Below are 23,312 nucleotides of genomic sequence, written 5' to 3' on the forward strand. Positions count from 1 at the left end.
AGTGAAGGCTATACTATAGTTAGGGCACCATAAACAGTCTTTATAGCCCCAACTTTGTTAATGGCATATTGTAAAAGTGAGAGAGACAGGCGGGGAACAAGAGATATAGCTGTAAAATAGAGATGAGACGCTGTGGAAAATTCATATCAACATTATAATAACCAAAATTAGCTGGAAATGTAAGAAAAAAAAAAAAGGATTATTACACACCATAAAATCCTTTAAAATGTATCAAACAACAATGTGCAACAAAAACAAACGCAATTTTTGGTTATCATAAACATTAAAATCATAACATTAACAATAATGGCTGGGCTTTAAATGAACAAAAAATGTTGGTTTAGTTATTTATGACTTAACATAAACTAACATGAACATACTACAGGCCCCATTTGACCAATCTGAGCACATGGTGCAGGTGCGGAAAAAAACAACGACCGAAAAAAAGTCCAAAAGTCTCTAGTCTCTTAACAAGGAATTGGTGTGTTTTGGGCAATACGGACACCCCTCAACTTGACGAGTCAGTTTAAATACACGTGTTTATTGCCACGCTTGGTTTGGATTGGATTTAATTCGTCATTACTGCAAATAGGTAATTCTGATATGGAATGACTATCCATTATGACACTTATCTTTATGTACACAATAGCGTTGTCAATAGTACCGACTGCTTTGAGCGCTGTTGAGCTGTAATTGTGAACACCTCTGACTGGCCATTGTGCTCATCGAATGTGCCTGTGATTGGCTACAATGATCAACACACGGCAGAGGTTTGAAAGAACACAGAAGTGTTTGAAAGTGTTTTGAAAGCAGGAACATTTGAAAGCACAAGCAGGACCGGTAGGCCGATAGACGCCTGCATTCAAACGCTGCGTGTGTATCAGTGCAAGCGCTCTATGAAAAGTGTCATATATTTACAACATGTTTGTGAAGTTTGTGAATATTTGATGAGCGCGTGAGCACAATAACCAGTCAGAGGTGTTTACGATTCCACCTAAAAGTGCTAAAAACTTTTTTTAAATTTCAGTACCGATTTAATATAGTGGTCAGTACTTTTGATAACACACACAATAATAATAGCTTTTATTTTTAATATTTATAATAAGCTTGTGTGCTGCTGCACGTCCATGTGTGTGTTATAATAGTGTATGTGCATTGTGCACCCAACTATAGGCACATATTAATAACGGTCCCTTTAAATAACGCACAAAAAAATCACTGCAGCATTGACTTAGTTTAGAGCAGGTTTTTGTTGGTCAATGGCGTAGTCATTTTCAGTTCCTTAAAAAAAGCAGGGTGTATGATAGCAAACTTTATTTAAGCATAAAGGGTTATAAAATTCGCCTTTAAACCATTTTTAAGAAAAGGGATGAATCAAAATAATTCTAGATCGTTTATTATACAAATGGTTTAGATTTTTTTTGGAATGCACATTAGCTTATTTTTCTCAAACTGTTTAAAATGTATGACACTGCATACAAAAATGCAGTCTGATTTTCACATTGGTCTAAAAAAAAAAAAATGGCAGACAGGATGAATGAATATGTAAATCCACTCTCTGTCAGTAGGTGGCGCTAACAAAACAACAGAAAGAGATCAGTTTAATAAACCAATACACTGAATGCTGCGCCTGCGTGAGACTGTAGCTAACTTTGCTTGTGCTGGACAGCATTTACTGTGACTTTTATATTGTGGAAATTAATACAGTTATAATGATAATTAAAGTAGGAAACGACACTACTAACTGTCGAGAATTGTATCAAGGTTTAGCGTCAAATCGTTTCATCTCAACTGTAAAATGAGTTTGCTTGTTTATTTTCAGGTCAAATTTGTCTCTTCATTGATGCATGACGTTCACTGAATGTTCATTGATAAAGATATCACATTTGGTTGAGCTCAATCTAGAATGCTGGAAATAGCACAACGCATATGCATTTGTGACATGAGAACATGCAAACACAAGTTAACATGTCAAAGCAGTATTAGTAAGCATGCAGAACATCTCAAAATAACCTTTACACATCTTTTCAGTTGCATGCACACACAAGGTTGCAAACTTGTAGGGAAAGGCATTAGCAAGGTGTTTTGATTCCCGGGAACAGTTTTAAATTGAACTGGCTTCTTTGAATGTCACTTTGGAAAAAGAGCATCTGCCTATTGTGTGATACCCACACAAACCTAAGCATGCCGATAAATCAAGAATAAACAGTAACAGCAAGCTATATTATGATTGCTATACTGTACCATCCAAAAATAATAGTACATAGTAAAAAAAAATGTTCAACTAGTGTAAAAGCATACCGTGGTATAGGTTTTATAACAGTATGCACTAACACTAACATGTAATATACTTTTGTATGCAAAATATATGATTACATATTAGAAGTTTTTATCAAAAGCTTTTACAATGTGCAAGATCTCAGATCTCTTTACTAACGGTAATCTCAGTTTGAACAAAAGTGAAGACACAATCACTTATTGCAATAGTAAATCAGAATGTGCTGATCTTACCATGCATGCTGAGAAACAAAACAAAATAAAAGGAAAAAAAAAATATTTCTCTCAATTATACCCATAACAAACCCTACTGAAACTAAGAACGACTCGCTGTCTGGATTTGGGGAATAGATTGGCGTCACGGCTAGCTTTAGCCTGTAGCTGTCAGTCTATGCCCTCTCAGATGATATTCTTTTGAAAGAGCTCCTCCTGGCTGTGTTCCTACTTTCATCTATATTTCAGGAGCGGAGAGAGAGAGCAGTGAGAATGCACATAGTAGTCCGACTGTGAATCTGAGCTATTAAATCCTTTTTAACGTGTGAGGTAAACATCCTGCAGCTAGGCTCTGCTGCACACAGTGCAAATTAAACAATCCCGCACAGTAAAATGCTAAGGCAGGCACAATAGTTGAGGTAATAGTAAATAGTTTAAGCGTAACGGAAAAGTAATAAAAAGTAGAGGTGGAGTCTGCGGACCAAAGGGAATAGAAGATAACAGTAGAGCCACATCACATTTGCGTGCACATGAGGACAACTTATAACTGTAGGCATGCTAATATTCAAATATCAAATATATAAAAAACTGTAGGTATATTGCACATAAGATGGTTTATGGGTGAAAATGACAGAAAATTGTCAGAATATGGAAGCATATAGCAGAGCTAAAACATTGGTTTAAAGTGTGATGAAGAATTTCGAATTTCGAAATTCGTTTCGAGCAGCTTTGTTCGCCATGGCAAAGTTAAGAGGCTGCTGGCCCTAAGATAATTGTCACTTGAGTCTAACTTGATTTTCATTTAATTATTTAATTCTCTCACCATTTTTTACAAAAAGTTTTAAAATACTTGGTAACTGGTAAAAGTACTTGGTTGGTGAATAGGAAAGCATAAGTTAAAGACAGGGATTGTTGATTAGATGATCTGTATTTAATGCTACTTACAGGTAATACGAGTAGGAATACGCATTTCTTCTGGAGCAGCAAGATGAGGACAAAATAAAATAAAACAAATAAAATAAATTAAAATCATATGTAAAATAAAATCACATGAGAAAACAAAATATAAAAAATTAAAACAATATTGAAAATTAAGCAATTGTCAAATAAAATAAAAATATGAAAGTATTAGTGAAAATATCACAAAATAAAATAAGAATATGTATTTAAAATAAATAAATTATATATTTATATATAAATAAAAAGATTAGGTAATTGTCAAATAAAATAAAAATTATGAAAGTATTAGTGAACAAAATAACAAAATAAAACAAAGGAACAAAAAAAAGACAAACACATTGATTAGTGATCAGTATTGTAAATAAAGATATATTTAATGATAAAACTAGTTTCATGTTTTAATGGAGAGTGTGCTACACATGTTCATGTACATGAGCTCCGGTCGTCTGCACCTGAGGCTGTGTGGCTCTGGCTACAGTTAGCTTTGTAAATATAATTTGCATCAGTATTAGTTAGTAATAGTAAAATGACAATTAAGCAATAAATTAAATGTATGAAACTGCACATCTGGCTCCCCTTCAAGTGAAAAAAAAGTGTGAATGAAAACAAAGAGAAAGAAGAGAGTGTGTGAACTATATGCATGAAGTACAACAAGGCTAAAGGCATACCTAAAAAAACATGATTTTCAATACGCTCATAGTGTGTGACTGCAGATAAAATATACATGTTTTAATGAAAACTGATGGAGCAACAGATTTTGTGTGAAAATAAACCATAAAAGATGCTTTGTTAACTACTTATTCGCCTTAACTATGTACTTTGTTCTTACAACAAAAAATAAGGACAGTGTACTTATTGTGTTCATATGGTATTGCAAAACACGTGCTGATATTGAGGTGGGATACGGTGAAGTTAGGGTCAGGTGTGGTGGTGTGGGTCAGTTTAAGGGTAAAGTTGGGGTCAGGTGTGGGTCAGTTTAAGGGTAAAGTTAGGGTCAGGTGTGGTGGTGTGGGTCAGTTTAAGGGTAAAGTTGGGGTCAGGTGTGGTGGTGTGGGTTAGTTTAAGTTAGAGACAGGTGTGGTGGTGTGGGTCAGTTTAAGGGTAAAGTTAGAGACGGGTGTGGTGGTGTGGGTCAGTTTAAGGGTAAAGTTAGGGACAGGTGTGGTGGTGTGGGTCAGTTTAAGGGTAAAGTTAGGGTCAGGTGTGGTGGTGTGGGTCAGTTTAAGGGTAAAGTTAGGGACAGGTGTGGTGGTGCGGGTCAGTTTAAGGGTAAAGTTAGGGACAGGTGTGGTGGTGTGGGTCAGTTTAAGGGTAAAGTTAGGGTCAGGTGTGGTGGTGTGGGTCAGTTTAAGGGTAAAGTTAGGGACAGGTGTGGTGGTGTGGGTCAGTTTAAGGGTAAAGTTAGGGACAGGTGTGGTGGTGTGGGTCAGTTTAAGGGTAAAGTTAGGGACAGGTGTGGTGGTGTGGGTCAGTTTAAGGGTAAAGTTAGAGACGGGTGTGGTGGTGTGGGTCAGTTTAAGGGTAAAGTTAGGGTCAGGTGTGGTGGTGTGGGTCAGTTTAAGGGTAAAGTTAGGGTCAGGTGTGGTGGTGTGGGTCAGTTTAAGGGTAAAGTTAGGGACAGGTGTGGTGGTGTGGGTCAGTTTAAGGGTAAAGTTAGGGTCAGGTGTGGTGGTGTGGGTCAGTTTAAGGGTAAAGTTAGGGACAGGTGTGGTGGTGTGGGTCAGTTTAAGGGTAAAGTTAGGGTCAGGTGTGGTGGTGTGGGTCAGTTTAAGGGTAAAGTTAGGGACAGGTGTGGTGGTGTGGGTCAGTTTAAGGGTAAAGTTAGGGTCAGGTGTGGTGGTGTGGGTCAGTTTAAGGGTAAAGTTAGGGACAGGTGTGGTGGTGTGGGTCAGTTTAAGGGTAAAGTTAGGGTCAGGTGTGGTGGTGTGGGTCAGTTTAAGGGTAAAGTTAGGGACAGGTGTGGTGGTGTGGGTCAGTTTAAGAGTAAAGTTAGAGACAGGTGTGGTGGTGTGGGTCAGATTAAGGGTAAAGTTAGGGACAGGTGTGGTGGTGTGGGTCAGTTTAAGGGTAAAGTTAGGGTCAGGTGTGGTGGTGTGGGTCAGTTTAAGGGTAAAGTTAGGGACAGGTGTGGTGGTGTGGGTCAGTTTAAGGGTAAAGTTAGAGACAGGTGTGGTGGTGTGGGTCAGTTTAAGGGTAAAATTAGGGTCAGGTGTGGTGGTGTGGGTCAGTTTAAGGGTAAAGTTAGGGTCAGGTGTGGTGGTGTGGGTCAGTTTAAGGGTAAAGTTAGAGACAGGTGTGGTGGTGTGGGTCAGTTTAAGGGTAAAGTTAGGGACAGGTGTGGTGGTGTGGGTCAGTTTAAGGGTAAAGTTAGAGACAGGTGTGGTGGTGTGGGTCAGTTTAAGAGTAAAGTTAGAGACAGGTGTGGTGGTGTGGGTCAGTTTAAGGGTAAAGTTAGGGACAGGTGTGGTGGTGTGGGTCAGTTTAAGGGTAAAGTTAGGGTCAGGTGTGGTGGTGTGGGTCAGTTTAAGGGTAAAGTTAGAGACAGGTGTGGTGGTGTGGGTCAGTTTAAGGGTAAAGTTAGGGACAGGTGTGGTGGTGTGGGTCAGTTTAAGGGTAAAGTTAGGGACAGGTGTGGTGGTGTGGGTCAGTTTAAGGGTAAAGTTAGGGTCAGGTGTGGTGATGTGGGTCAGTTTAAGGGTAAAGTTAGGGTCAGGTGTGGTGGTGTGGGTCAGTCTAAGGGTAAAGTTAGGGACAGGTGTGGTGGTGTGGGTCAGTTTAAGGGTAAAGTTAGGGTCAGGTGTGGCGGTGTGGGTCAGTTTATGGGTAAAGTTAGGGTCAGGTGTGGTGGTGTGGGTCAGTTTAAGGGTAAAGTTAGAGACCGGTGTGGTGGTGTGGGTAAGTTTAAGGGTAAAGTTGGGGTCAGGTGTGGTGGTGTGGGTCAGTTTAAGGGTAAAGTTTGGGACAGGTGTGGTGGTGTGGGTCAGTTTAAGGGTAAAGTTGGGGTCAGGTGTGGGTCAGTTTAAGGGTAAAGTTAGAGACAGGTGTGGTGGTGTGGGTCAGTTTAAGGGTAAAGTTAGAGACGGGTGTGGTGGTGTGGGTCAGTTTAAGGGTAAAGTTAGAGACCGGTGTGGTGGTGTGGGTCAGTTTAAGGGTAAAGTTAGGGACAGGTGTGGTGGTGTGGGTCAGTTTAAGGGTAAAGTTAGAGACAGGTGTGGTGGTGTGGGTCAGTTAAAGGGTAAAGTTAGGGACAGGTGTGGTGGTGTGGGTCAGTTTAAGGGTAAAGTTAGGGACAGGTGTGGTGGTGTGGGTCAGTTTAAGGGTAAAGTTAGGGACAGGTGTGGTGGTGTGGGTCAGTTTAAGGGTAAAGTTAGGGACAAGTGTGGTGGTGTGGGTCAGTTTAAGGGTAAAGTTAGGGACAGGTGTGGTGGTGTGGGTCAGTTTAAGGGTAAAGTTAGGGACAGGTGTGGTGGTGTGGGTCAGTTTAAGGGTAAAGTTAGGGACAAGTGTGGTGGTGTGGGTCAGTTTAAGGGTAAAGTTAGGGTCAGGTGTGGTGGTGTGGGTCAGTTTAAGGGTAAAGTTAGAGACAGGTGTGGTGGTGTGGGTCAGTTGAAGGGTAAAGTTAGAGACAGGTGTGGTGGTGTGGGTCAGTTTAAGGGTAAAGTTAGATACAGGTGTGGTGGTGTGGGTCAGTTTAAGGGTAAAGTTAGGGACAAGTGTGGTGGTGTGGGTCAGTTTAAGGGTAAAGTTAGAGACAGGTGTGGTGGTGTGGGTCAGTTTAAGGGTAAAGTTAGGGACAGGTGTGGTGGTGTGGGTCAGTTTAAGGGTAAAGTTAGGGACAGGTGTGGTGGTGTGGGTCAGTTTAAGGGTAAAGTTAGAGACAGGTGTGGTGGTGTGGGTCAGTTTAAGGGTAAAGTTAGGGACAAGTGTGGTGGTGTGGGTCAGTTTTAGGGTAAAGTTAGGGTCAGGTGTGGTGGTGTGGGTCAGTTTAAGGGTAAAGTTACGGACGGGTGTGGTGGTGTGGGTCAGTTTAAGGGTAAAGTTAGAGACAGCTGTGGTGGTGTGGGTCAGTTTAAGGGTAAAGTTACGGACGGGTGTGGTGGTGTGGGTCAGTTTAAGGGTAAAGTTAGAGACGGGTGTGGTGGTGTGGGTCAGTTTAAGGGTAGAGTTAGGGACAGTATATATTTCTATAGCACTTTCATGTGTACTACTGTACATCTAAAGCACTTTACACTCATGTCAGGGGTCACACCACTAGTTTGCAGAATCTACTTAGATGATGTACACAGCCACAGTACAACGTGCCAGTGCGCTTACCACACCCCAGCGATAGGTGGAGAGGAGAGAGGGTGATAGAGCCAATTCAGTGGATGGGGATTATTAGGAGGCCATGATTGGTAAGGGCCAAAGGAGGGAATTTGGCTAGTACACTGGGGTTAAACCCCTACTCTTCACGAGAAGTGCCATGGGATTTTTAATGACCACAGAGAGTCAGGACCTTGGTTTAACGTCTCTTCCGATGGACTTATATTTTATTATGTTTTATTATAAATATGGTGATTATCTCTAAAGTTTACACACAATTTGAAATATGATATTTACCATCTGAATTCAACAATGTCATATTATTAAATGGAAAGGTCAGCTGCAGTTAATCATCATGTTAAATATGGTGAGCTCTTTTTTGGTGAGCAAATTATGTAGCTCTTTTGCTACATAAATCTACATAAAAATAAAATAAAAATAAAAAAACATTAAAGGAAGTGTATGTAAGATTGTGGCCAAAACTGGTACTGCAATCACTTTCAAATGACTAGAGCGGTGTATTCCCTCTCCCCCTCCCCCTGACTCGAGGTTGCCAGATTGGCTGCAGGATCAGCAGGAACGTTTGTAGCTGCAGCTGTGGTAACTAGAGCAGATCTGGCAACCCGGAGGCAGAAACACTACTGACTTTGTGATTGGTCGATAAGTGGAGGGCGGAGCTTCAGGCCAAAACGCAACATGTCAACATCAACATCAGATGAGGTAAGTATTTGAAATGAACATGATTTCTCAATGTCTAGTGATATATCAGGGCCATTTTATGATTCATTGAAATACATTTCTTATATACGGTTCCTTTGAATATTAGATCAAACTAGCGCAGAATCAACTGTCCACTATCAAGGATCAGAAAAATGTCCATGTGCATCCTCAAAAAGTGGTTAAGAAAAGTGCTGAGCTGAATTTGTGCCATCTAGTGATTTAAAGGAGAAAAAAATCAAATGAGCCTTTAGCCCTGTTGTACCCTATCGGTGGGAGTGTGTTTGGACAGCTAAAGGGATGGACAGAAATGGTGGGTGTTTCTCAGACATGTTGCAGCTCTGTTCTCTGTTATGAGCTTGACAGAGACAGAAAGAGAAAGGAAGAGGACAAGAGACACCAAAAGCAGTTGGCGAACATCACGCTTTTCCTACTCTAAAATGAGGCCTTGTCATCAACGTGTCTCAGTGTTGAGGTCTCTGTGGACCGAGTAATGAGATGATATACGGCAAGCTAGGACAGCCACAGCAGCCTGATATGATAATAAAGACCAGATGGTGTATGTTAATGGCGATTCGATTAACTGTAATATTGGGGATGACATGCAAGTGAAGTTGTCAATTAGCGACTTTGTGGCCGTCTGCTTCCTGACTGCACACACTGCTTTTTATCGTTCTCCTGAAACATGTTTCAGATAATTTTTTTATAATTTACAAATAACCTGCACATTTGCCACTTTATGCTAAAACAAGCCCACTAAACGAATCATGTATTAGCCTGGGTTATTCGTTTTCTTGATTGTAGGAACATAGTTTATCCAATACATTTGTTTGATACATTATGACAACATACGTTTTTAAGCAATTTTCTCCTTTTTTTATAAGTTATACAAGATTCAAGTAATGTTTAAGACAGTTTAATTTAAGATGAAATGACTTAAACATTTAACTTGATTGTAAAAAAAAAAGTTTCTGCCTTAAATTAAGTACAGTGTATTAAAATACATAAAAAAATTGATGACACAAACCCACCGAAGTAATGATATTTCAGCCTGAAATATCGCATTTACGGCAAAGAATATACAGATTTCTTTCAAAAGTTCCCACCATGTATAAACCTTCATGGCCATATGAATTATATGATAATAAGAAATGATTTTTTATTAACGATTAACAATTATTAAATTAACGATTTGCAAATAATCTAGCACAAACCTTTACAATAACACAAAGCATTAGCGTGTCAGAGTAACTCGTTGGCACAAAGAGCTGCATTAAGCCACACACACACTAAATTCCTGCCTGTACGCTTCCTGTATCATAAAAGCAAGCTATGGCACCCAAACTGCTCGCTTTATTGCTAAAGCAGCACCAAAGTAAATATATTTAATGACCCTGTGACTTCTCTGTAGGCAATAAAAACACAGTTTGGATATGGGCCGTTATGGCAAATGTGTTTTGCGGCGGGCTGACGGTGCTAAAACAGATGCAAGCAGTCGATGCGTTCGGCGGCATGCATATGCAGCGAGGGCATCCATCTTTGGCCATTTCATCTCAATGGCCCTTTAAAATGGCCTGCTGACATTGTTCTGATGATATTAATAAAAGAGAGCGAAGTGAAGAGCACCACGGCGGGTGAAGGTGGCCATAAATATTAATAGAGTAGAACTGCGAGGAGCTCGCAGCATAAGTGGCCTCTTTATTATTTTTTTGGGCTCCCCCATGATTTATCATTATTTCTGGTGTGAGGAGAAAGTGTGATACCCACAGTGATGTTACATGCCTGTTATGTGACTTTACATGGGAAAGAGAGAGTGTGAGGGAAGACTACACAAGAAATGGTTTGTTAACTTGACAAAGGTTGGTTTGTTTAACAAACTGCCAAAGACTTTGTACAGCTTTATTTCAGCTAATGACTGTGAAGATGATGCTCTGGTTTATTAGATCATAAAAATTGTTCATTCATCCATTCAGGCTTGAAAGCATACGCACAATGGTTTGACGAGCATGTAGAAGTGCACACATGGATACACACCTCACACACCTACTCTACTGAATTAACAGAACACTATCTATCTCACCCTTAACAATCATGGTGCCAGAAAGAACCAAAAAGGGGTTTTCACAGCAAATAACCATTTTTCGTTCCCTGAAGTACCGCTTTAGTAAAAATTGTTCTTTAAATAACCTTTTACAATCATGTTATAGTCTAAACTAAAGACATTTTCTGTGCTACAAAGAACCTTTTGCACAATGGAAAGGTTGTTTGCATATTAAATCGATAACTATAAGGTTAAATCGATTGACAACACCATTTCATATATAATGATATCGGATAGCAATACCATAGCATATTTTGCAAAAGACTCAAATCGTGAAAGAATGGTTGGGAGGGAGCATGAAGAATAATTTTCACACATCCGGACCTTAATTTCATTGAAAGTCTTTGGGATGATCTGGAGGAGACTTCACAGAATGCTGGTCAAGATCTTGTATTGCCAATGCAAGGGTCAGGCATTCTGTAAAGTCTCCTCCAGCACATCTTCCAATGAATGGCAGGTCTGTTTCTTACATAGATGTTTAAAAAATAAAAAGCTACACACTCCATCAATTAGGGTTAGAAGAACTGTTGCCAAACATATAACATTACAGAAACATAATAATCACTGAAATTATGATCCAATCATAGACTCTTTAGGTATTTGCCTTGCCTTGCGTATGTATAGCGCGTGTGTGCATGTCACGTTTCCCTCCTGTAGCAATCATCTATTATTCATGTCCAATTGCGTTATGTCTAGGTCTGTCATTGATCGAAACCATAGATGTTCAGGAGTTTTTACTCCCGTGTGTTGAGTGCAGGGCCTCACAGAAAGCTGTGTTTGTGTGTGTGTGTATGTGTGTGTGTGTGTGTGTAATGGTCTGGGACTGAGTAGTGTCCAAACGAACTCTGTCCGAGAACGACTCCCTCGTGGCTCCATCATAATGCTGACTGAGGTAGAAATAGAGCAACACTTTGTGAAATAGCTGCGCTGCCTATACATATGATTACACACTGAATCATCACATCCGTTTATTTTCAGCAGGGTCAGTCACAAGCCACTGTGTTTCATATATAATATATCTGCACCTCATGAGAACTCTTAGCAATGACCTGGAATCTTCTCACTTCATGCTTAAACCCAGGAAATGACTGAAGGTATTTAAAGGGGTTATGTCATAAAAAGCCCAATCTTTCTCAGTCCTGAAATAATAGGGTTCTACGCAAATGAAGGATCCCAACCTTAGGAAAGTTTATTTTTAACAAGGTATTTTAAGCATTCAGGCGGAACAAGAGCAGATCATTTCAGTGTGGATTGTTCTATGAATCTGTCAAAAACACTGAAGACGATGATATGAAAAGATGAGGCAGAGCCAATTATTTTACCTGACAGCAAGCACTGATACTTATTTCACCTGCACAGAGGTTAGCCAATAATAACGGTGTTCACAAATAAGGCACAGTCTTTGCAGATGTTTTGTACTGTGGAAAGTTTTTTTTTTTTTAATTTGCAAGAAAACATTACTAAAGTACTGTACTCTACAGTTAAATTAACAAGTGCATTTTAAAAATGCAAGATGACATTTGGGTAACACTTTACTCAAAGTCTTTATTATGAAGGTATTCATAATGGCTTGACATTAACACCCACCAACACACCAAGCGTGTGTATTTCAGCAGTGGCGTGTAACGTAGTCTCTCCTACTAGCCACTTTGACGGGTAGAATTATGTATAATATATACATTTTTCCAAATGTAATCTTTTAAAAGGGCCACTCGTTTCATTTGCTCTGGATGAATATTGTTCATGTTACAGGGCCTAGTACTAAATTTATTTGTTTTTTCAGTGATAATTCCGCTTAAACAGTCAAATAAACACAAAATAATATCTACATAATATCTTGGTGAGTATTCACATAAATGCTGTCAGCTCTGTTTTAAGTGAACGTAAACGGTTGAGAAAGAAAACGCACGTGTGACAGTGTAATGAATCCGTGCGTCAGGTCTTAAAGTGACAGCAGCCTAATATTCCTGCTGCCAAATAGATCATATTAACAATATCTATATGGCAGTTTTTTGACCATGGTGCGGATTTCAAAATTGGCCAGTGAAAGTGCTTGTAACTTTTGAAAACCAGAGTTAATGTCAAGACCTAATATATTTCCAAAGTTAAAATGGATTATTATATTTCCAGGTCCCTTGCATCTGATATTAGTTGTTTGTCATGCTTTTTAATGCATTATATCTTGTAAAGCCATAACATAAGTATTATAATATATTTAACTGTATTTACAACTATACAGTGTATTACAAGACATATTGCATTGGAAATATTGTATAATGCATTATAGTGCTAACAATTTTTTATTGGTGCATGGGCAAAGTTTGTGTGCATATTCAAACATTTAACAATGATCAATTACATGAGCTGCACATTTTAATATTTTTTCAGGAAAATCGCATTTCAGTGCCTTGAAAAACAAGACAGAAATTGCCATTAAAAGAGGCTAAAGCATGTCAGCTTATGGAATATTGCTATAAATATTTCAGTGTGGTTATGTTTAAGGATTTCAAAGAGACCTTATTTTTAATATTGATTTATGGTGCCTCAACATTCTATTTAACAGGCTGAAAAGAAAGCCCACAACGCATCGGTTTCAGGTTCCGTATTCCAAAGAGCCACTTTATAGCGTATTGGATTCCAACATGAAAATGTACCATAAACCATAAATCGTTTACCTGTTACTGTTGCCCTCTGTAATCCAAGCCAAACGACCTTAAGCACTGACATTATAATGTCTTCTCAGTAATGTTGCAGTTGTGTGGATTTTGTAAGATTACAGAAAAGACCTGGCAACCTCTGAGCTTTAAGCTAAATCCTCTATACAGTTGGCTGTGTAGGTGGCTTGGTGTGGGAGTAATCATCCTTTGCCTTCATGAACATAACATATTAGCTTAACGGCATAGTGCGGCGCACAAGGCAGGGTTGTGACAGTATTAAAGAGGAATAATTACCAGCTAGCCCGGATTGTGGTGTGAAGTGTCGTTTGAAGCCACTCTCTGAGTGAACAAGAGCAAATGAAGTGCCCTTTTCACTGTAATTGTTGCACCACGGGACACATGCTAATGCTATTTATGAGAAGGTGATCTAACAGGCAACAGGATTCGCTATAGAAATTAAACTTATTTTAATATGGTAATCTAGTGACATTTGATCCGCCCTTAAATTTCCCGGCACAAATCACTGCAGACTTCTCTAACATTTAACAGCAACAATGCACAACAACAAGCAATTAAAATAAGAGTGAGAATGCAGAAGCACATTAAAACACATTAAACACTGATAGCGAGCAAAAGCTTAATACTTTCACAATTAACACCAACAACCACTATTGCTCCGCTCCAAAACCTAGTGAATTGCCTACGGAGTCAGCCTTTTAGGGCACCGTGGACGCTCAACAGATGCTGCTTGATTTTAATTGATGAGTCATTGATGTATTCTTCACCTCAAGTATACATTCAATGCAAACCCAAAGTGCATCATGAGCTCATTAAAAAAAGAAATCTAAAATGCAGACGAAATTGACGACGCAAGAAAAGTCTTTTTTCAGTACTGAATAAAATACATGAGCTATTTTAGGCTATTTAGAGCATTGCATGGTAAATTGTGTTGAAATAAACATTCTGCATGACGCATGGAGTTTTTACATGTGTACAGCGCTCCAAATCATTGGGCTGCATTAGACGGCAGGGGCGCAGCGGGCAGAAGGCAGTGAGGCAGCTCACTAGGTTTGGGAACAGAGCTTATATTTAATCACTAATACAAACAAATCAAGATGATAGTTTCCGTGCATGTGCCAAAATGTGAATGGCAAAAACGAGCTAAAAAATAAATCACAATAAATGAAGATACGTGTATAACATGGCACAAATGAGATCAAATCAAACAGAATGGTGTGCGAATGGGCTCAGGATGCGTACTGTGGCTAGAATTAAACATACAATACCCCACACTTAGAGTTCTCCAGGTGTGGATTTCTCTAGCAGACGTAGCCCAGAGGAGAAGAAATAAAAGACAGGGTATGAGTCTAGAGGTTAAGTAACACACGCTCACACACGCGCACACATCACCTTTTCATACTTCACAGCATATAATACAGCATTTGAGGAGTTTCCTGCGTGGTAGGCCAAACAGTGAGTGTATATATTGCGCTGCATGCAACTCTTCAAGTTTTGACTCTCGCTGAAATGGAGAAGCTTGAGTGAGAAGTGAGCGCTGAGATGGAAATGTTACGTTGTCCCATGCCTCACATATAAAGCGCTTGTTATACATCAATCAAAACTAAAAAAAATGCCAGTATGCCTAAAAAATGCATCTGACATTACCATGTGAGGTTAGTTATGAAGTGTCAAGACCAGGTGTGGGTCACATTTCACCACAAAATCTAAATAAAGACCTTTTAAGACCAAGAAATTCCCATTACTGCAACACAAAACACATCTAATTCTCATTACAGAAAAAGATTAATTTATAAATATTTAAAATGCGCTGTATATATAAATGGAAAATATTAATGCATGCAATATGATAATGGTAAAGTGCTAATATTTTATTTAAAAATGTATTAAAATCTAATGACAATCACCATAATAAGGAGAATTTCTCAACTGTTAAAATGTTACAGCAATGAGAACTCAAGGGAAAATGTTTTAATCGTGAGGAAAATTGTCCCACACAGGCTCATTGGAAAAACGTACTTGAGGCGACATTTCTGCAAAACATGTACAAAACAAAATACATACTTATCGCTGCAGTTTCCAACAGAAATATGAACAGTAGAGGCAGTAAAACAGCGAGCACATTTAATCCATTTCATACTAAATTATGATTATGGGCTGATTATGTAAGGGATAATGTACACCCCGCCGGTTGTTATCGCAGAATAAACCCCGACAGAGTGATCAGGACCCCGAGGTGAATTCTGAAGGGGTGTATTCTGCGATAACAACCAGCTGGGTGTACATTATCCCGCTTATGACACGGCTACTAGTCTCAAATAAATAATTATTAGACACAAAATATTGTCTTGAGATTAAATATTTTATTAGCTCTTACGCAAATCTTCCACGAAGAAAAACAGTTCCAACCTGCTTTAAGCCTTTATCTATTGCTGCTAAATGTTGAAAATGAATGCTAAAAGGGTTAGTTCACCCAAAAATGAAACCAAGCCTATGATTTACTCACCCTCAAGTCATTATAGGTGTATATGACATTCTTCTTTCAGACAAATATAATCGGAGTTATATTTAAAAAGTCCAGGCTAACGTTAATCCCAGCAGTAGTTGTAGCTGTGATTGAAGTCCATAAAAAAATGCAGCTGTCCGTCAAATAACGTGCTCCACACGGCTCCGATGGGTTAATAGAGCCTTCTGATTCAAATCGATGCATTTGTGTAAGAAAAATATCTATATTAAAAACGTTATAAAGGAAACCCGCCTTGAAGTCTTCCATTGTAACCCACGGCTGCTTAAGACACAAGACGGCGCCAGCGTTAAGCATAGAAGTAGTACCGGTCAAGATAACTCATATTACCCGGATGAGCGGTTGTTATCTGGGAATAACATACCGCTGGAATGCGCGATTGACCAATCAGAATCAAGTATTTCACAGAACCGTGTAATAAGGATTAATAAAAACTTATTTTCACACAGCTCAACACACCTTTTGCCATAGTGCATGTCATGATTTGTCAACGAACGAATAACGAGTTTGCGTCACATAACCGGCTCCATATGTTTGGTTTTTCTAAAGTACAAAGCTTGCTCGGTAGCTCAGGTACGAATCCTGTCAAACATGAGTTACAACAAAAGAGCTAAAAGATGACTAAAATCAAACTAAAATGGCATGGTTGCTTCAGCAATTGAGTTTATGTCAAACAAATTTCTTCTTTTTTAACACTAATGGGTAGGTTTAGGGCTTAATGTTTAATTTAAAAACCGTGATGGACCAATAACCTTTTACTGCCACACATTTCAATTCCGAACTTTTTGTGATGTGTACAAAAACCAACGTAATGAAACTTTGGCAACTCTGCCATTCACATTCGTTTCAGATAAAACTGAACACGCTTTTAGCGCAGTCACTGGACATTTCACTTTGAAATTGTTGTGAAAAGTGAAAATGTTGAACGTGCAGAAATGTTGCCGCAGGTTTCTAATGAGCCTGCGCTGAAATGATCACAATACAAAAAAGCTGATAATAGGCTTACTTTTCTTAAAAACACTTTGATTTGCGTTGAAATGTGACCTAAACTTGTTCTTGACAGCTTTTGTGAGACAAGGAAAAATATGGCCTATTGCACAGGTAGCATACAGAAATGTGAAACAGCACATTAGACTTCATGAGTACCATCACCAATGCATGTTCTTTCAGGTCGAGTATGCTAAGGTATCCAAACTAAACGGCACCAGAGCCAAATCTCCTGCGACGCAATGCAAGAAGGCAGCCACAATTCCAACTTTTAAAAGATATGCGAGTCATCCATTATTAATCTATCCTAGTCTTGGTCAAAGATGCCTAAGGGGACCAAGAAGTAAAACATCAATTTGCCATTAGACTCAGCCTGTCCACTCCATTCATCCTTGTATTATTAGTCTAAAAATGAAGTCCATCGCTCCTGCCTTTAAAAAAACATGCTTTACACAAGCTCAGAGAGATAAAAAAGCATAGCTTATGAGCATTTTTGATGCCACAGAAATAATTCATGGTGACTGAAAGACATGTAAAATGCTGCAATTCATGAGACATCATCGCCTGACTTGAGTGCTGGTGTCAGTGGCTAAAATATGAATGATCAAAAGTTGTTGAGGGATAAGCAATTTTGTCTTTTCTCCTGAATACAAAATGCATTAGTGTGCAACTAGAGAGCAGACATCCACAATCATCGCAAATTGATTTCTTGAGATCTCTGATGCTAAAAACGTATAATTGTAGTGCCCTATTGTGACGACTCCTGTGTTAAGTGGGGTTTCCCCAGGCTGAGGAGGATGGTTGGCTGGCTCCGCCCTTAACTAGCTGTTCTCAGATAGTTTGATTAAGCACCTGTTGCTGACTTCCTGTTGGGCCTTGTTAAAAGGAGTCTGAGGAAAAGGCCCAAAGAGGCGGCAGACTGGACTTGATTGTTGTTTTGCGTTTGTTTGACTTTGTTTCTTTGGCACATCCAACACTACTACAGCACATTACCCTTTCATGCATTCATTAAACAACACACTGATTCCTGACTGTTACACTTAATACTGTTTTTTTCTGTATAGTTCTATTTTGTTAATAAATTTCATATTTTATTTTGGCTTTCGTGTGTGTCCCAATCTTTGTTGAGTCCCTTTGAGCCACGGGGTGTAACACCTATACACTCTAAAAAATGCTGGGTCAAAAACAACCCAAGTTGAGGTGACAATTGGGTTGTTCTAACTCAGCGGTTGGGTTAAATGTTTTGCTTAAAACAACCCAATCGCTAGGTTAAAACAACCCAATTGCTGGGGTTTTCCATTATCAACCGATCTTGGGTTGTTTTTAACCTTTTTTAACCCATTTTTAGAATGTAATCATTTACCTAAACAGCAATATTTTTACTCAAAATTAACGTCGTTATCTACTGACATTGCTGAGCTTTTAAACAGCACATTGAGCATAGATGACATTGTTGTAAGATAATCAGAAAATGAACAAATATCAAGGTTGTGCTCACTGTTCATTTGAGAATGCCTCTAAAATTCCAACAGAGTATCTGAATTTGAATTGAGGTGGAAAACAGGACGCAGAATTGCAACACTGCCTGATTTACTAGTCTTTCACTACAGAAAGGTACTTAAAACTACCTTTAAAAGGTACTAAAATACCTCATCCGATATGTGCATGTGCTATGTATTTTTTATGTTTGCTAGCTCAGCAAAACTCAAACATAAACTCTTACTGTCTGCCTTAAAAAGTAGCTGCCTACATAGATAGCATAGAGGGAAGCAACTCACTAGGGATCAGAACAAAATGCTGAAGACCAGTCTGAGCTGTGAATCCAGACTTGTAGAACTCGTGTTTGCATATAACTTCCGCCACTATGACTCAAGCTATTATTGCAATATTTGAGCGTTAAGACTCTGCCTCATGAATAGCAGAAGTGCCCTTCCTTCATCGACTGCGGAAGATGAACACCTACTAAGGCCATTCATGGCTAACCTTTTGATTCCTGCGCTTTTAATAGCGAGATCTATCATTAAGTTTCAATTCACACTGCTCCAGACAGTGATGCATTAACAATGGTGCTGTCAGGCACTCCTTTACAATTCATGGTAATTAGAGCTTAATGATTTAGCTGGTGGTTTTAACCACTATTGTATTTCCGACTGTGGCTCATATTGGCAATGTGTCATGCACTCTAACTAAAGTTCCTGTGATCCCTCTGCCCTTGTGAACAATCAAACAGGTTAAAAGCCTAGGTCTAGGATAATATGCATAAAAACGTGGGCAAAGTAATCAGCTATTTAAGAAAAGCAGTATGAGTGCGGACACCAACCATGCCATGAAGAACAGGAATGGTCACAGTGGGATTCGAGCGAGTTCTATAGGTAATTTACAATTGCCCTTCTAGTACTGGACAATGAGCAAATTATATAAAAACTTTCACAGATGTCAACTTTTTAAAAGTATTTGCCATTGGTTCTTAAATGTGTAATACATGTTTTTCAATTCATGTTTTTCATGCAATCTTCTCCTATTGTAAGTAAGACGCCTGCAGTAAACACTTAAAGGTCCACTGAAATCCAAAAAAAAATACAGTTGTTACTTTTAGTATGACTGTGTTAGCCTTAAAGTTATGAATAAGCTGGTATGTTACAAAACTTTGACAAAATTTGCATTTAGGAGATGTAAGCATTCAAAATTTACAGTCTCTCACTTCCGTTAAAACGAATCTCAGATTTTGGTGACATCATCGCATTCTCGTCAAATCTTCTGTCCAATCAGAATGCGCTCTAGAATCTAAAGCCCGCCCCCTACACTGCTGAAGCTGAAATCGGTCAGGTAACACACATTTACTAATTTCTACATGGTGAAAGGCACACAGCACACTATTTTTGTGATAGGAAACGATTCAGTGTAAATGTGCTTTCATTTGAGGCGAATAAAGTATGCTTTCACGTTAGTTTCACGCACCGCAGCAGCGCACACACCCCAACGGCTCTGGTCTAAATTTACAGACGAAAGAGCGCAGAGCGGATCATACGTGCGAGTTCGCGCAGACAACAAACATATTGAACCATTTGAATTCTGCACAGAATGCAGCATTTCAAAGCGATATGGAGGAGATTATGATGATAAACGGTTCGAGGAAACTGGCTTTACCAAACAGAAAGAGAAGATCCGCTCTTGCGCTCTAGACAAACTGTATATTAACGAAACGCTATTGGCTGTTTCAAAAAAAGGGAGGAGCTGCTAACAGCTGGAGCCGGTTCAGGGGAAATCCCGTCAACACATTGAATAATGCGGCGCGTTTCAAGACACTTCAGTGGGCCTTTAAATGGGCTCTTTGAAATGCAGAAAGTGTGCTTAACTACAATGTGCGTCTGAATATCTGAATAAGTGCCACGTTCAGAGGTGTAGTGGTAAAAAAAGAGGTGGGTAAACTATAAATTCTGGGAGACCGCATCGTGGTCACGGTGGGCCACTGCCTACCGGTGTATGCAGCCCGATCTCACGGCAACTCGTACTTAATACGAGGTGGCTAATATGAGCACATATGAGAGAACACACTAGAGCATATTCACATTAAACAAGCTGGAATCAAAAGAATTTGACTTTTGTCTTAAAAAAATTACTTAAGCCGACTAATCGAATATCAAAATAGTTGTGGATTTCAGTTTTTTGCCAATTGCTAATGAGGCAGGTGCAGATTAACGACAGAAGGATGAATTTGGTGCCACATATTTTAATTTAAAGAAAACTCAGTTTCTGTAATCAAAAAAAGAAAGACAATATAAGTTGGACTGTAGTTTCCACAAGTGTAGCCTAATGGCTGCCGACATTAACAGACGATTTTGCTAAACTATAAAAACAAGAAAACCAAAAATGTTCTATTTGAACACAAAATACACTGCATCATTACAGCTTTTTTACAGGGTTTCGACATGCTCTCTACATTAAACCAGCTGCCTGTGATTAATTAATATCACAACAATGTCCAGAGTGCCTCTTTGTCCACTTGAAAAGTGATTGAAAAGTGTCACAAGCTGATTAAATGTACTACAAATGGATAATTGTCATTCTGAAAATTTCTGGATATCCATTTCTGAATCTTGGTTGCGTGTCGTTCATGAATGATTCATTTTGAACGAATCTTTAATATGACTCGGGACTACGGAGTTGTCTCAGAGAGTGATTTGTTCATTTTGAACGAATCTTTAATATCACTCGGGACTACCGAGTTGTCTCAGAGAGTGATTCGTTCACTTTGTTTTGACTGCACGTGCGCATTACGCAACATATGGGTTCTGATTGTTCTGATTCTGAATCGACAGGTGAGATCCGAGTCTTTTGTTCTTCCTGTCAGTCCCATAGAGACGGGAAGAGAAAAGATTGGTTCATTTTGCTGAACAAGACTCAAAGATCCGAGTCAGTAAAATGATCTGAACTTCCCACTACTCTCACTGACAGTTGCAGCACGATATGAAAGACAACCAATGAAAATGAACAATATGAAACAAAAACGACACAAGCTTAATTTACAATGGCTTAGGAACTGTAGGCTATTTAGAAGTGGATGAACTCTATTTAGAAGTGGATGAACTCTATTTAGAGGTGGATGAACGCACTTTGGAGGTGGGTAAACGCTATTTCTGAATTTTGGGAGGTGCGTAAACGGCGTTTACGTGCGTTTAGCCTCCACTACATCCCTGGCCACGTTATAATACTCTTCTCCATCATTTGATGTCTTCAAGAAATGTATTCATTTACCATGAAATTATATTTTCCACCAGTTTTTAGTGGTCAGCAATTAATTATTAATTGTACTTAATTGCTAGGTACAATTAAAGTTATTAAGCTATTAACATAATTGTACCTGGCAAATTACTGGTGTGTGTAAAACAAGCACCTTATAGTACAAAGAAGCTCTTGCCTAGAACAAAATGACATTGAGTCTTTTTTTTTTTAACTTGTCTTTAAATATTCTGTCAAACAAGATAATTTCAGCAATTTTATTTTGCCAAATACAAAAAGTATTTTGAATAAGGTAAGAAATGTGAATATTTTAATTTTCAGCTTAGGCTGAACAATAAAGTACTACTACAATATTAACATTAAATTATTCATAATAAATTGGCACTGTATTTACTCTTTATTAGAAACAGTTTATTATCAAATATCATGGCTAATATAATGGCAGTATAGTAGTGTTGTAAAAAAAAAAAAAATGCTTTTTTTGATCCATATCGATACTGAAATATCTGAAACGGTTCCAATACTCATTTCCTGCAGTATTGATACATCGATACCTGCTGCACTTCTTCGCTCTCTATTCTCTCTGATAGCGAGTTGACACACACCCGCCTCCCTTCACTCGTCTCATTCTCTGGTTGAATAGTGTTGGTGTTACAGCAGGCACACATAAAGCTGCCTCTCAAACAGCTCACGAGTCCTGAACACATGTCTTCAGAAATGTCAAGAGAAGGAAAACGTGTGTAAGAGTACACTCGACCGAGCATTACGTCTTAAAGTGACAGCAGCCTAATAAACCTTCTGCTGTCTGTTAATCAAACAAAAGGAAAGGAGAAAATCCCTCGCCGCACTTTACTGAATAACTTTTATTCATTTTTACAATGAAAACTATACAGTGTTATTGTACATTTGATTACTTTATTGATTTTTTTTTAATTTCTTACCTGAATACTACTGTATGAATTAAAAAGCTTTAATACATATCTAATCTATTGTATGTATTTGTCCTACTACTTGTCATTTGTTTGCATGTGCTCATTTTATTACTGACTGTCCCTTTCTTTGAGAATTCAACTCAAAGTTTAAAATCAAGCTTCCTTGTGCTGTGTAAGCTATTGCAACCAAATTAGCCCATTGTAAAAACACAGATTCATTTAGGTGAGATAACTAACGGTATTGTCATTGAAGCTTGAAAATATTAATTGACTAGATTTAACGTATGAACAAAATTATTAAAAAATTATCTAAATGTCAGTTTATCCCCTTTATATACAAAATGGTATTAAATATATTCTTCAAGGTATCGTATCAAAGTGAGAAATTCCAGTATTGTGACAACACTACAATATAGTATAAATATGTATGTCATAATATTAATATTAAATTAATATAATATAAAAAAATTACAGAAAATGCACTAAAATATTTAAAAACCGAAAGTTTATTATTAAATATTGATATATTTACAATGTAGTCAAGACTGCCAATAGGTTTTGTACCTGACATAAGGAAACTACTACTGTTAAGTGCAGAAAAACTGAAAATGGTCAAATATCAGCTTATCGATAGCTTAAATATCAGTTTATTGCTTGCTGATAGGATCTTTTCAACCACATCCCATATATCTCAAACTCTAGTTTTGACTTCAGTTCAAAGGGCTCAAGCCTTAAACAGCAGGTCAGACAAACACCCCTGTGATTTCTGCCTAGACTACATAAACTGTCCCGCAGACGGACACTAAAGGCCTGTGAGGAGAGCAGAGCCGTGCGAGGGACGGTAGAGGCACTATGGGAAGTGGTGGGCTCTTGTAAGGCACAAT

The 23,312-nt window shown here is 38.6% G+C and overlaps 1 protein-coding gene across 15 annotated transcripts in view; it reads right to left on the bottom strand.

The window, feature by feature from the left end:
* The window catches only part of ptprt (protein tyrosine phosphatase receptor type T), a 318,020-nt gene that overhangs the window by 66,370 nt on the left and 228,338 nt on the right, over positions 1 to 23,312 (bottom strand). For 7 of the 15 annotated variants that reach the window (XM_067460396.1, XM_067460402.1, XM_067460398.1 and 4 more), the window contains one exon: positions 14,514 to 14,546. The exons of 3 other annotated variants lie outside the window; for them this stretch is intronic. In XM_067460396.1, coding sequence (XP_067316497.1) covers positions 14,514 to 14,546 — 33 coding nt within the window. Of the gene's footprint in view, positions 1 to 3,435; positions 3,466 to 14,513; positions 14,547 to 23,312 lie in introns of all 15 variants that reach the window. 5 more of the 15 variants (XM_067460404.1, XM_067460399.1, XM_067460405.1 and 2 more) reach the window with 2 other exon arrangements.

The sequence above is a fragment of the Pseudorasbora parva genome, chromosome 12, assembly GCF_024679245.1.
Source record: "Pseudorasbora parva isolate DD20220531a chromosome 12, ASM2467924v1, whole genome shotgun sequence".
Lineage (NCBI taxonomy): Eukaryota > Metazoa > Chordata > Actinopteri > Cypriniformes > Gobionidae > Pseudorasbora > Pseudorasbora parva.